We start from the raw sequence: 15,902 nt of genomic DNA on the forward strand, positions 1-15,902 counted from the left end.
ATGTAACTGGAGGTTAAAAAAAATTACAGAAATCCTTACCTGTGTCACTGAGTAGTAATACTATTTATTATGTATATATTTTAAAGGCATTAACATTTTTTATTTTTCAGGATTGATTGGAATTCCTCAAAATGTCAGGTAGGTTTTTGTGAATAAATTTGAATATGCTTTATTTTCAAATGTGAATTTTGTGATTATTTTCCCTAAAGGGGGACTTTATTTCATTTTGATTTTTTTTAACATTTGGCGAATATGTGTGTGTTTGCGTGTATATATATATATATGTATGTATATATTATTTATGTATATAGACATTCCTATCATTGTCAGAAAAAGATTAAAAAGGGACTTACAGTGGGGCACATATCTACTGAATAATCTTTGAAGTTTGTGGGGAAAATTAGGTAATAAAAAAAGCAAGATGAGGAAAGCAGTTCTGCAAAGAGACGTTGTAGTAATAAAGAGCCTGTGGCAAGGTCCTGCCTTGGTAGAGGAGGGTGAAAGCAGGCCTTGTATTTTCCAGTAACTTACATAAAGAGAGAAAAACCACATTTATCGGATTTTTGTTTGCTAGGAGATAAAAGTCAACTGGTTGTTTAGGCAACTCAGCTGTTTTTCTGTAGTAAGCCCAGAGAGAAATTAGTCTCTAATCTCATTAAGAAGACAAGGTACAACATCATGAAACTGACTTCAGTACCTCCCTTGCAGCAATTACTGTGACCTAGGTTGCTTTTAGAAAGAATACAGTGAAAATGTGAGTCACTGGAGATGTAGACTAGACTATGGCTAATTCAGTTGTGTGTGACACCACCCTTTATTAAACCATTATGTGTTTATGGTGTTATATTGTGAATCTTTTTAGACAGCACTTTCCAAAAATAATTAGGAAAAAAATCAACTTCACTCTATAAATGCTTGTGTTCTCCATATTATGTAATGGGAAAAATAATTTTTGCTATTATGCCAGGAATTTACTTTGTAGATAGCAGTTAGCATCGGGGCAGTTGAACCACTAGTGTGAAAGCTCATTGCTTTGATCACAAGCACAATGTAATTGTCTAGTTCTATTTTTAAATCTATGTTAGGTTTGAAAATTCATGAAATTTATTAATAGTGTCCAATATATGATTCTTTCTTTAAGAAATATAGGAGTGTATTTTCCAGTTCATTATATTTCTTGGTGCATTCCAATAAGAAAGAAAAAATAATACATTTTGTCATTATATTATTGTTTCCTTTGTAAGTCATGTTCCCTCTCTTCCCCTGAAGATGTGGTACCCACAGCCCCTGAACAGCCTGCAGGTGAAATGGAAAATCAAACAAAACAACCAGATCCAAGGCCTGATGCTCCTCCTGAATACAATTCTAATTTTTTACCAGGTGGGTTAAATATTCATAAAAGATACTCTCCTTTCCTAAAAACCATACTAATGATTAAAATTGCTTTTTAAGTTATCAAATTAATTGACTGATTAAATATTGGATGCCGATAGGGTGCCACATAGTTTACTATATGTCAGTTAGAATATATTCCTGTAGCCATAGGATTTACAGGCTTTTAGATGGAAATTGTGCAAATATTGATGACATTCTCTCCATTCTATATGGAGACATGAAGAGAGTGTTGTAAGGACACAGAAGACAGTATTTGACATTGCCAGGGATTTGAGGAAAGCCCTGACTAAGGAGGTCAAGTTTTGCTGTCATGATAAAAATTTCACAAGCAAAAGAAAGGGGGAAAGGACTGTCCTTAGCAGAAAGAATCATATGTCCGTAAGTATAGGTCATGAAAATCTGGTGTGAGGCATGCATGAGACACATGGCAGATGTGCAGAGAAATGGAAGTTGAATGGCCGTGGGTGCTAATTAAGGAGCTTATCTTTCTGGCTAATATTTTTGTATGTCTGAGTGCACTACTGGTGATGTCTTGGGCGAATGAATACTTATACAGTGCTAGTGTGAATTTGAGATATTATGATTGTTAGAAAACAATTTGGCCAAGTTTAAAATTTTAAAAATTAAAAATTCCCTGACTTTTGGCCAAGGAAGTAGTTTCAGTTAGTATTGTCTTTTAACACATTTTATGACTTACATAATGATGTAGACACTGTAGTAATATTTCTTTAAAATATATATTTAAGTGTATATTTAGAAGTAGAAACCATTGCGTTATGCTCTAGAGGGGGAAAAGAAACCCTGATATGTACAAGATAATGGCAAAAGTTTTTTTTTTTTTTTTTTTTTTTTTTTTTTTTGAGACGGAGTTTCGGTCTTGTTGCCCAGGCTGGAGTGCAATAGTGCGATCTCGGCTCACCACAACCTCCACTTCCCAGGTTCAAGTGATTCTCCTGCATCAGCCTTCGGAGTAGCTGGGATCACAGGCATGCGCCACCACGCCCGGCTAATTTTTGTTTTTTATTTTTTATTTTATTTTATTTTATTTTTTTCAGCAGAGACAGGGTTTTTCCATGTTGGTCAGGCTGGTCTTGAAGTCCCGACCTCAGGTGATCCACCTGCCTCAGCCTCCCAAAGTGCTGGGATTACAGGTGTGAGCCACCATGCCTGGCCAAAGGTTTTTTTTGGCTCTAGGCATATGATCCATGCAGCTCAGGTGGCTTCTGCACCTACAGTGTTTTCTGAAAGCATCAGGATTTCCTTTTTTCTCTTTTCCTAATGTGTATGTGTGTTATGAGGATAAAATGCATTATAACATACTGCATTAATAGCGCACCTTTCCTAAATCTAAGGTATTAAAAATTAAATTATTAAATTATAATCATGCTTTATCTGTAGTTTCTCTATATGTCACTTCAGTGACTTCCAACATGATATACAAGATCTATCTTATATTTACCAATTACTCTATATCCAAAAACCTAGACCCTACTAGAACAGAAACTTCACCATTTCTGAGAAAAACCTTGGTTATACATCATGTTCTGATAAAGCATGTCTATTCTCCTTTATATCAATAATTCAGCAAGAGAGTAGGCTACATCCTTCAAATTAAATGACAAGATAAGTTGTAAAAATATTATAGTGCAGACCACACAACTAATGAATTTTCAGTTATAAAATATAGCAAAATTTCGCTTTGATCGCCACCTGGTGGCTGGACTGTAAACTTACGAAGACTGACAAAAATTGTCACTGTTGAGTCAAATTAAGAATCTTGAAATCTGTACTTGAATTATGTAGTGTTAATGAATTTATCCAAATTTCTTCACGTAATTTCAATTTGCATTATAGTGTTGGATATGTGTTCCCACAGAAAATACTTTTATCCACTATTCTTGTTTAAGAGAATAGTTAATAAAGAAACCTTTGTTATATTTAGTATATTTAAAGAGAAAATGGCATGATTTCCTGATGTTCAAAATAACTAAGAAAATTCCAATCCTATCAGGCAGTGTTTCTTACACCAGTATCGGTAGGACAACGCTTCATAACGGAGGTCTTTATTTACGTAAGTCTGAGGTGCTACAGTTACACAAAGTTAAACATGTTTTGTTTTGTTTTGCTTTGTTTTCCTGCAGAAGCAATCAGAACTCATATGAAAAGTTCAAAGCTTAGAAGAAAGTATAATATACCAATTTCCCACATATAATTTGATCATATGTTTTCCTTCTTTTATCTCTGGATAATACATACTTATAACAAAAATCGTTCAATTACATAAATATGTATTTAATTTTAAAATAAATATAAATTTAATTTAAAAAATATAATCTCTATACGAATAGCCTCAAAATCTAAATGGCAATTTTTTTCTGATTTATTGATCTTCAAGTTTTATAGCATGAGGTGCTTTTATGTTAAAAGTACATGGTGAATTAATCATTAACTCATTGAAGTGATATAATGATTAATATTCTTAAGATAATTCATATGATTTTTAGTTACATTGTTATTTTTAATAATAGTTAAAAAAAGAAGGTGTGGATATCTGATTTCTAGTCCAATTTGGGTACTCTTAAATACAATTTTTTTTTTTTTTTTTTTTTTTTTTTTTTTGAGATGGAGTCTCGCTGTGTCGCCCAGGCTGGAGTGCAGTGGCGCAATCTCAGCTCACTGCAAGCTCCGCCTCCCGGGTTCACGCCATTCTCCTGCCTCAGCCTCTCACGCAGCTGGGACTACAGGCGCCCGCCACCACGCCCGGCTAATTTTTTGTATTTTTAGTAGAGACGGGGTTTCACCGTGTTAGCCAGGATGGTCTCGATCTCCTGACCTCGTGATCCACCCACCTCGGCCTCCCAAAGTGCTGGGATTACAGGCGTGAGCCACCACGCCCGGCATAAATACAATTCTTAAAGGAATTAAAGTATATTCTTCATGACAAACTTAAATACATACTTTCCTTCACTTTTTTCCAAATACATTATACTTTTTTTCTGACTTAACTCTCATTTGACATTGCTTCCTGTTACCATTATTTTCCCTTTAGTCTGCTTACTCTCAGTTTTTGTCAAAAACTGTGTCCCTACTCTTGAAAACTGCTGTTCTCAGAATTATTTGGTCTACTCCCCTGTTCCCTGCCCTTCCCCATCTCCTCCTCTCTCCTCTCCCAGTCACCCTTCCTTTCACACACTCTTCTAAGTGATCTTGTTAATACTGAAGGTTTCCTTTTCCTTCATCACTTATGAAATACATATCCACAGATTATATCAACCTGATAGTCTCTAAACTTGCACTTCCAACCACCTATAGACTGCTTCTCATGAAAGACCATTGAATCTCAAACTCAATGATCACCAGCCCAACTTTGTTATCTTGCTTCTAAACTCTATTTTCTTTCTCCATTCTTTCCATACACTAGAGGCCTGTAGCATCCCAAGCCAGAAACTTGAGAATCTTTTCTCATATCCATTCCACTTCAAAGTCAATGTTGTATCTTAAATGTCAATTACCATTTCTCCACTCTCTGCTCCTTTCACCAAAATCAGCCTTCCTTGCCTTCTAGCCAGACCCTTGCAAGTACTTCCTGCCTAATCTGACCTCATATATAAAGAATTCTAAATGTAAAACGAATCACTTTACCTTCCACTTGATTGGCATAAAGTTCAAGGTCTTTCATAATCTTCACTCCATCCTGTCTTTCTAGCCTTGTCTGCTAAATCTCCACACACAGCAGTTTGTCCTGCAGTAGTGAGCCTCCTCTATGCACCTGCTTGTTCTTGTCCATTTGCCTGTAAAACCTTTCCCCATCATGGAGATGCTGGCTAGGTCTAGTGTGTTAGCACCTATATCGTAGTATACCTTCTCTGCGTAGGTTAGGTGCCCCTCCTGTCTAATCCCTTAACACACTATGCATCTACCTACGATTATGTCAATTACTTGCTTTGTGACAACCGTTCACCTTTTCTTACACATCTTTGTATCCTCCACAGAACTTGCTGCCCTTGGAGACAGGCAGGCATTTGTATGTCTTTCTGTCTTATATTTCTAGCAGCAAGCATAGAAGCTGGTCCTTGAAATGGGCTTGAAGAATATTTCATAGATAAAAGAATCTTTGATTTATCTTGTGGCCTTGTTTTCAGATAGTATTAGGAGAATTTCATGATTCATGACTATTATGAGTGGCATTTTTATGAGTAACCAAAATGTCTTAGACTTCATCACCTTCAAAGGCGACTGGCTTTCGCAGCATCGGTTGACCCCAGACTACTGCATTGTCCCATGATGTCCCATGGAGATGAAAGGGTAGAACTTAAGGGCTTAAAAATAGCTGCTAGCTAGAGATGCCAATCCAGTGTATAGGCCCAAAGCCCTCCATAGAATCACGCCTAGGGTGCTCTTCTTCCTTGCCTCTGATCTATGGGGAGTATTAGCATGATGTATTTAAGGACATTTCTGCAGTCAGAATGCTGGAATTCTAATTCTACTCCTGATACGTCAGCTAATGACTTTCACCAAGTTACTTAACCTCCTTATGCCTCAGTTTTCTTCTCTATAAATTAAGGATAATGATAGTATCTACTATATAGGGTTGATGTAAAGATTACAAGATTTAGTACTTGTAACGTTGTTAGAGTAAGGGCTGGAATATGATGAGAGCTCAATAAGTTTTAGTTATTATCTTTCTTTCTTTTTTTTTTTTCTTTCATCAACATAGCTTTCTCTAACAGGACTTTCTTCCAGATCTGGGTGGTATCCAGGACCCAGTTATTTGGGGGCTCTGAGAGAGACCATAATCTCCACCTTATCACATTTAAGTGAATTTTTCATTATGCAAGAGTGACCTTTTCAAAAACTGGCTGCCTATGGGACTGTCTACGTTTTTGTTTGTTGTTTGTTTGTTTTTGAGACAGAATGTTACTCTGTTGCCCAGGCTGGAGTACAGTGGTGCAATCTCGGCTCACTGTAACCTCCACCTGCCAGGTTCTAAATGATTCTCCTGCATCAGCCTTCAGAGTAGCTGGGATTACAAGCACGCACCACCACGCCCGGATAATTTTGTATTTTCAGTAGCGATGGGGTTTCACCATGTTGGCCAAGCTGGTCTCAAACCCCTGACCTCAGGTGATCCACTCGCCTCGGCCTCCTAAAATGTTGGGATTACAGGCGTGAGCCACGGCGCCCAGCCAGGACTGTCTACATTTTTTCAGGAGATGTCAATCCCTTCCCTACAAAGCTATGTGGCATTGCTCTTTGATTACAAAAGACAGAAAATTCACTAGTCCTATAGACCTACAGTTCCCAAAACTGAGTTTACTTAGGGAAACATAACACCATTTGTGGAGCTTTAACAACACAGCCCAAATTGGGCTTCTACTGTTCTAGCCTTGTTCATTTTTGCACACTTATCTGGACATGAGGTGAATCTCAGCTTCTAGCATCTTCCAGCTGTCATCTGGACTGAAAATCCAACAATTTTTGGGCAGATACACAAAAAAATACGTATACATGCATATACACACATTACAAGGAAAAGCAGTAATTTTCAGAAAGAAACTACAGTTTAACCTATATTTAGGTAAAAATTATTTTTGTCTTCAAGGTGGAAATCTACAGAGACAAATCGCCAACCATAGTAAAAACAAGAATTTATATGATTATACATTGCAGTGCTGCAACGTTGATTCCATCTTTTTCACTTCAGAATAGAATCTTTGCTGTCCTTATATTAGTTAAATAAAAGATCTTTAAATCATTGGCTTTCAAATATTCTTGATGATAATCTAATATAACACATAGTGAACAATGCATACATATATATTCAATATATTTATATATAAGTAACACGAGTTTCACCAGACAATACTGAATATAAAGTGAGTATATAGTATACTAATAATGCAGTTTCATATTTTCTATTTTATTCTTCTCTAGTTGACTATATTTTCAAAAATTAATATTTGAATTATTAAATTGATTTTAATACTCTATGAATATATCTTCAGTTTGTAAAATGCTGTATCAAAACAGAGTTTCTCAAACTTAGTAGTTGATAAGAATTGAGGAAATATCAGACAAAATATACTTTGAGAAAAAAATTATTGCTAGAGATGATGGTCATTTTATAATAATAAAAATGTCAGTCATCAAGAAGACAGAACAAGTATATTCATATATACACATAAAAACAATGCTCCAAAATATATGAAGTAAAACTGGTAGAATTGAAGGGTGAAATAGATAATACAATAAATAATAGTTGGAGACTGTTATACCCCACTTACAATAATACATACAACAGCTAAGCAGAACATCAAAAAGGACACAGAAGATCTGAACAACACTATAAACCAAACTGGGCACAACAGACAATCTACAACAGACACTCTAGACATAATAGCATAATAGAACACTCTACCCAACAACAGCATAATACACATTCTTCTTGAAACATGGCATTCTACTGTATTGTGGTTAGGTCATGAAACAAGTCTCAACAAATTTAAAACAATTAAAATGATGTAGAGTATATTCTTCTACCCTAGTGGTAGAAGAATACTTTTAAATGACAGTAGGGGCAAAAAAAAAAAAAATCACACACAGGGAAATTAGAACGTACTTTGAGATGAATGAAAACAAAACACAGTATACCAAAACATATGAGATATAGCTGAAGAAGTGCTTAGAGGAAAATTTATAGCTATAAATACCTCCATTAAAAAAGGAAGATATCAAATCAGTAATCAAACTTTCCACCTTAAGGAATAACCAAGCCAAGAGGTAGGAAATAATAAAGATTAGAGCAGAAATAAATGAAATAGAAAAAAGAACAATAAACAAAATCAACAAAACCAAAAATTTGTTCTTTGAGAGCATCAACAAAATTAAGAAACCTTAAGTCAGACTAACCAAAAATAAAAATAAAACACCTCAAATTACTAAAATCAGGAATGAAAGTGAGGCTTTTACCATAGAGAAATTGAAAATTATCTTAAGGGAATAATATGAACAATTGTGTGTACAATTTATTGTATGCCAATAGGAAACCTAGACGAATGGACAAGTTCCTAGAAAGATACAAACAATTGAAATTGACTCAAGAAGAAACAGAAACTTTAACAGACTTATATAACAAGTAAAGAGATTAAGTTACTCATTTAAAACTTTTCCACAAAATAAAGCTAAGGCCCAAATGGCTTCAATAGTGAATTTTGGCCGGGCGCGGTGGCTCATGCCTGTAATCCCGGTACTTTGGGAATCCGAGGCAGGTGGATCACCTGAGGTCAGGAATTTGAGACCAGCCTGACTAACATGGCGAAATCCCATCTCTACTAAAAATACAAAAATTAGCCGACAGGTGCCTGTAATCCCAGCTACATGGGAGGCTGAGACAGGAGAATGGCTTGATCACAGGATGCAGAAGTTGCAGTAAGCAAAGATCACACCACTGTACTCCAGCCTGGGTGACAGTTGAGACTACATCACAAAAAAAAAAAAAAGGAAATTTTACTAAATGCTGCATGAAGGTTTTTAGTATTATTATTATTATACTTTAGGTTCTAGGGTACATGTGCACAATGTGCAGGTTTGTTACATATGTATACGTGTGCCATGTTAGTGTGCTGCACCCATTAACTTGTCATTTAGCATTAGGTATATCTCGTAATGCTGTCCCTCCCCCCTCCCCCCACCCCACAACAGTCCCCGGAGTGTGATGTTCCCCTTCCTGTGTCCATGTGTTCTCATTGTTCAATTCCCACCTATGAGTGAGAACATGTGGTGTTTGGTTTTTTGTCCTTGCGATAGTTTACTAAGAATGATGGTTTCCAGTTTCATCCATGTCCCTACAAAGGACATGAACTCATCATTTTTTATGGCTGCATAGTATTCCATGGTGTATATGTGCCACATTTTCTTAATCCAGTCTATCATTGTTGGACATTTGGGTTGGTTCCAAGTCTTTGCTATTGTGAATAGTGCCGCAATAAACATATGTGTGCATGTGTCTTTATAGCAGCATGATTTATAGTCCTTTGGGTATATACCCAGTAATGGGATGGCTGGGTCAAATGGTATTTCTAGTTCTAGATCCCCGAGGAATCGCCACACTGACTTCCACAATGGTTGAACTAGTTTACAGTCCCACCAACAGTGTAAAAGTGTTCCTATTTCTCCACATCCTCTCCAGCACCTGTTGTTTCCTGACTTTTTAATGATGGCCATTCTAACTGGTGTGAGATGGTATCTCATTGTGGTTTTGATTTGCATTTCTCTGATGGCCAGTGATGATGAGCATTTTTTCATGTGTTTTTTGGCTGTATAAATGTCTTCTTTTGAGAAATGTCTGTTCATGTCCTTCGCCCACTTTTTGATGGGGTTGTTTGTTTTTTTCTTGTAAATTTGTTTGAGTTCCTTGTAGATTCTGGATAGTAGCTCTTTGTCAGATGAGTAGGTTGCGAAAATTTTCTCCCATTTTGGAGGTTGCCTTTTCACTCTGATGGTAGTTTCTTTTGCTGTGCAGAAGCTCTTTAGTTTAATTAGATCCCATTTGTCAATTTTGGCTTTTGTTGCCATTGCTTTTGGTGTTTTAGACATGAAGTCCTTGCCCATGCCTATGTCCTGAATGGTATTGCCTAGGTTTTCTTCTAGGGTTTTTATGGTTTTAGGTCTAACATGTAAGTCTTTAATCCATCTTGAATTAATTTTTGTATAAGGTGTAAGGAAGGGATCCAGTTTCAGCTTTCTACATATGGCTAGCCAGTTTTCCCAGCACCATTTATTCAAAAGGGAATCCTTATCCCATTGCTTGTTTTTGTCAGGTTTTTCAAAGATCAAATAGTTGTAGATATGCGGCATTATTTCTGAGGGCTCTGTTCTGTTCCATTGATCTATGTCTCTGTTTTGGTACCAGTACCATGCAGGTTTGGTTACTGTAGCCTTGTAGTATAGTTTTAAGTCAGGTAGCGTGATGTCTCAAGCTTTGTTCTTTTGGCTTAGGATTGACTTGGTGATGTGGGCTCTTTTTTGGTTCCATATGAACTTTAAAGTAGTTTTTTCCAATTCTGTGAAGACAGTCATAGGTAGCTTGATGGGATTGGCATTGAATCTATAAATTACATTGGTCAGTATGGCCATTTTCACGATATTGATTCTTCCAACCCATGAGCATGGAATGTTCTTCCATTTGTTAGTATTCTCTTTTATTTCATTGAGCAGTGGTTTGTAGTTCTCCTTGAAGAGGTCCTTCACATCCCTTGTAAGTTGGATTCCTAGGTATTTTATTCTCTTTGAAGCAATTGTGAATGGGAGTTCACTCATGATTTGGCTCTCTGTTTGTCTGTGATTGGTGTACAAGAATGCTTATGATTTTTGAACATTGATTTTGTATCCTGAGACTTTGCTGAAGTTGCTTATCAGCTTAAGGAGATTTTGGGCTGAGACAATGGGGTTTTCTAGATATACAATCATGTAATCTGCAAACAGAGACAATTTGACTTCCTCTTTTCCTAATTGAATACCCTTTATTTCCTTCTCCTGCCTGATTGCCCTGGCCAGAACTTCCAACACTATGTTGAATAGGAGTGGTGAGAGAGGGCATCCCTGTCTTGTGCCAGTTATCAAAGGGAATGCTTCCAGTTTTTGCACATTCAGTATGATATTGGCTGTGGGTTTGTCATAGATAGCTCTTATTATTTTGAGATACGTCCCATCAATACCTAATTTATTGAGAGTTTTTACCATGAAGGGCTGTTGAATTTTGTCAAAGGCCTTTTCTGCATCTATTGAGATAATCATGTGGTTTTTGTCTTTGGTTCTGTTTATATGCTGGATTACCTTTATTGATTTGCTTATGTTGAACCAGCCTCGCATCCCAGGGATGAAGCCCACTTGATCATGGTGGATAAGCTTTTTGATGTGCTGCTGGATTCGGTTTGCCAGTATTTTATTGAGGATTTTTGCATCAATGTTCATCAAGGATATTGGTCTGAAATTCTCTTTTTTGGTTATGTCTCTGCCAGGCTTTGGTATCAGGACGATGCTGGCCTCATAAAATGAGTTAGGGAGGATTCCCTCTTTTTCTATTGATTGGAATAGTTTCAGAAGGAATGGTACCAGTTCCTCCTTGTACCTCTGGTAGAATTCGGCTGTGAATCCATCAGGGCCTGGACTCTTTTTGGTTGATAAGCTATTGATTATTGCCACAATTTCAGAGCCTGTTATTGGTCTATTCAGAGGTTCAACTTCTTCCTGGTTTAGTCTTGGGAGGGTGTATGTCTTGAGGAATTTATTCATTTCTTCTAGATTTTCGAGTTTATTTGCATAGAGGTGTTTGTAGTATTGTCTGATGGTAGTTTGTATTTCTGTGGGATCAGTGGTGATATCCCCTTTTTCATTTTTTATTGCATCTATTTGATTCTTCTCTCTTTTCTTCTTTATTAGTCTTGCTAGTGGTCTATCAATTTTGTTGATGTTTTCAAAAAACCAGCTCCTGGATTCATTAATTTTTTGAAGGGTTTTTTGTGTCTCTATTTCCTTCAGTTCTGCTCTGATTTTAGTTATTTCTTGCCTTCTGCTAGCTTTTGAATGTGTTTGCTCTTGCTTTTCTAGTTCTTTTAATTGTGATGTTAGGGTGTCAATTTTGGATCTTTCCTGCTTTCTCTAGTGGGCATTTAGTGCTATAAATTTCCCTCTACACACTGCTTTGAACGTGTCCCAGAGATTATGGTATGTTGTGTCTTTGTTCTCGTTGGTTTCAAAGAACATCTTTATTTCTGCCTTCATTTCATTATGTACCCAGTAGTCATTCAGGAGCAGGTTGTTCAGTTTCCATGTAGTTGAGTGATTTTGAGTGAGTTTCTTAATCCTGGGTTGTAGTTTGATTGCACTGTGGTCTGAGAGACAGTTTGTTATAATTTCTGTTCTTTTACATTTGCTGAGGAGAGCTTTACTTCCAACTATGTGGTCAGTTTTGGAATAGGTGTGGTGTGGTGCTGAAAAAAATGTATATTCTGTTGATTTGGGGTGGAGAGTTCTGTAGATGTCTACTAGGTTCGCTTGGTGCAGAGCTGAGTTCAATTCCTGGGTATCCTTGTTAACTTTCTGTCTCATTGATCTGTCTAATGTTGACAGTGGGGTGTTAAAATCTCCCATTATTATTGTGTGGGAGTCTAAGTCTCTTTGTAGGTCACTCAAGACTTGCTTTATGAATCTGGGTGCTCCTGTATTGGGTGCATATATATTTAGGATAGTTAGCTCTTCTTGTTGAATTGATCCCTTTACCATTATGTAATGGCCTTCTTTGTCTCTTTTGATCTTTGTTGGTTTAAAGTCTATTTTATCAGAGACTAGGATTGCAACCCCTGCCTTTTTTTGTTTTCCATTTGCTTGGTAGATCTTCCTCCATCCCTTTATTTTAAGTCTATGAGTGTCTCTGCACGTGAGATGGGTTTCCTGAATAGAGCACACTGATGGGTCTTGACTCCTTATCCAATTTGCCAGTCTGTGTCTTTCAATTGGAGCATTTATCCCATTTACATTTAAAGTTAATATTGTTATGTGTGAATCTGATCCTGTCATTATGATGTTAGTTGGTTATTTTGCTCGTTAGTTGATGCAGTTTCTTCCTAGCCTGGATGGTCTTTACAATTTGGCATGTTTTTGCAGTGGCTGGTACCGGTTGTTCCTTTCCATGTTTAGTGCTTCCTTCAGGAGCTCTTTTAGGGCAGGCCTGGTGGTGACAAAATCACTCAGCATTTGCTTGTCTGTAAAGTATTTTATTTCTCCTTCACTTGTGCAGTTTAGTTTGGCTGGATATGAAATTCTGGGTTGAAAATTCTTTTCTTTAGGAATGTTGAATATTGGCTCCCGCTCTCTTCTGGCTTGTAGAGTTTCTGCAGAGAGATCAGCTGTTAGTCTGATGGGCTTCCCTTTGTGGGTAACCCGACCTTTCTCTCTGGCTGCCCTTAACATTTTTTCCTTCATTTCAACTTTGGTGAATCTGACAATTATGTGTCTTGGAGTTGCTCTTCTCGAGGAGTATCTTTGTGGCGTTCTCTGTATTTCCTGAATCTCAATGTTGGCCTGCCTTGCTAGATTGGGGAAGTTCTCCCGGATAATATCTTGCAGAGTGTTTTCCCACTTGGTTCCATTCTCCCCGTCACTTTCAGGTACACCAATCAGACATAGGTTTGGTCTTTTCACATAGTCCCATGTTTCTTGGAGGCTTTGTTCGTTTCTTTTTATTCTTTTTTCTCTAAAGTTCCCTTCTCACTTCATTTCATTCATTTCATCTTCCATCAGCAATACCCTTTCTTCCAGTTGATCGCATCAGCTGCTGAGGCTTCTGTATTCTTCACGTAGTTCTCGAAACTTGGCTTTCAGCTCCATTGCCTCCTTTAAGCACTTCTCTGCATTGGTCATTTTAGTTATACATTCGTCTAATTTTTTTTTCAAAGTTTTTAACTTCTTTGCCATTGGTTTGAATTTCCTCCTGTAGCTCGGAGTAGTTTGATCGTCTGAAGCCTTCTTCTCTCAACTTGTCAAAGTCATTCTCAGTCCAGCTTTGTTCTGTTGCTGTTGAGGAACTGCGTTCCTTTGGAGGAGGAGAGGCACTCTGCTTTTTAGAGTTTCCAGTTTTTCTGCTCTGTTTTCTCTCCATCTTTGTAGTTTTTTCTACTTTTGGTCTTTGATGATGGTGATGTACAGATGGGTTTTTGGTGTGGGTGTCCTTTCTGTTTGTTAGTTTTCCTTCTACCAGACAGGACCCTCAGCTGCAGGTCTGTTGGAGTTTGCTAGAGGTCCACTCCAGACGCTGTTTGGCTGGGTGTCAGCAGCGGTGGCTGCAGAACAGCGGATTTTTGTGAACCACAAATTCAGCTGTCTGATCATTCCTCAGGAAGTTTTGTCTCAGAGGAGTACCCGGCCGAGTGAGGTGTCAGTCTGTCCCTACTGGGGGGTGCCTCCCAGTTAGGCTGCTCAGGGGTCAGGGACCCACTTTAGGAGGCAGTCTGTCCGTTCTCAGATCTCCAGCTGCATGCTGGGAGAACCACTGCTCTCTTCAAAGTTGTTAGACAGGGACATTTAAGTCTGCAGAGATTACTTCTGTCTTTTGGTTTGTCTGTGCCCTGCCCCCAGAGGTGGAGCCTACAGAAGCAGGCAGGCCTCCTTGAGCTGTGGTGGGCTCCACCCAGTTCGAGCTTCCTGGCTGCTTTGTTTACCTAAGCAAGCCTGGGCAATGGCGGGCGCCCCTCCCCCAGTCTTGCTGCTGCCTTGCAGTTTGATTTCAGACTCCTGTGCTAGCAATCAGGGAGACTCCGTGGGCGTAGGACCCTCCAAGCCAGGTGCGGGACACAATCTCCTGGTGTGCCGTTTTCCAAGCCCATTGGAAAAACGCAGTATTAGGGTGGGAGTGACCCGAGTTTCCAGGTGCCCTCTGTTACCCCTTTCTTTGACTAGGAAAGGGAGCTCCCTGACCCCTTGCGCTTCCTGAGTGAGACAATGCCTCGCCCTGCTTCGGCTCAGCTCGCGCATGTTGCGCTAAACCGACTGTCCTGCACCCACTGTTTGGCACTCCCTAGTGAGATGAACTTGGTACCTCAGATGGAAATGGAGAAATCACCTGTCTTCTGCGTCACTCATGCTGGGAGCTGTAGACTGGAGCTGTTCCTATTCCGCCATGTTGGCTCCCTCCTGCATGAAGTTCGTTTTATTACCAGTCATGTACAATGTCTTCCATAGAAATGAAAGAATAGTGAATTCTTCCTAGCTAATTCTAGAGGCCAGTATTACCCAATTGGCAAAATCTAACATAGATATTACAAGAAAAGAAAACTAAAGATCATATCCCTAATAAATATAGAATCAGACTTGCTCAACAAATTACTAGCAAACCAGATTTAGGAACATAAAAAAGGATTAAACACCATGACCAAGTGGGATTTATCCCATGGATGAAAGATTGGTTTATCATATTAAATATCATATTAAAACATATCAACGTATGTACTTTATTAATAGAATATAGTACAAACACCACATGACCACATCAGTAAGCACAGAAATCACACTTGACAAAATACAACATTCTGCATGATAAAAACACTTAAGAAACTAGAAATAGGAGGAACTCCCTCAATCTGATAAACGAATACCTATGAAAAACTCACACCAAAAATTATATTTAGGAGTAAAGACTGAAAACGTTCATTTCATCTAAGATCAAGAATGAGACAGGGTATCTTTCTTGCCACTTCTATTCAGCACTGTACTGGAAGTTCTAGCCAGAGCAATTAGTCAAGAAAAGGAAAGAAAATTCATCCAGATTGAAAGAAAGAAACAAAACCATCTCCGTTGGCAGAAGACATGATTCTATATATGTGAAAAGTCTAAGTTGGGTGCAGTGGTATGCTCCTGTACTCCTGTAGTCCCAGTTACTTGGAGGCTAGGGTGGAAGGATCGATTGAGTTCAGGGATCTGAGACTGCAGTGAACTATGATCATACTACTGCA

The 15,902-nt window shown here is 38.0% G+C and overlaps 1 protein-coding gene across 2 annotated transcripts in view; it reads left to right on the forward strand.

Annotated features, from left to right (window-relative positions):
• The window catches only part of PLSCR4 (phospholipid scramblase 4), a 69,786-nt gene that overhangs the window by 33,443 nt on the left and 20,441 nt on the right, over positions 1-15,902 (forward strand). For both annotated transcript variants that reach the window (XM_063611291.1, XM_055295137.2), the window contains 2 exons: positions 111-138; positions 1,270-1,380. In XM_063611291.1, coding sequence (XP_063467361.1) covers positions 132-138; positions 1,270-1,380 — 118 coding nt within the window. In that variant the 5' untranslated portion in view covers positions 111-131. The remainder of the gene's footprint in view (positions 1-110; positions 139-1,269; positions 1,381-15,902) is intronic.

The sequence above is a fragment of the Symphalangus syndactylus genome, chromosome 10 (genome assembly GCF_028878055.3).
Source record: "Symphalangus syndactylus isolate Jambi chromosome 10, NHGRI_mSymSyn1-v2.1_pri, whole genome shotgun sequence".
Lineage (NCBI taxonomy): Eukaryota > Metazoa > Chordata > Mammalia > Primates > Hylobatidae > Symphalangus > Symphalangus syndactylus.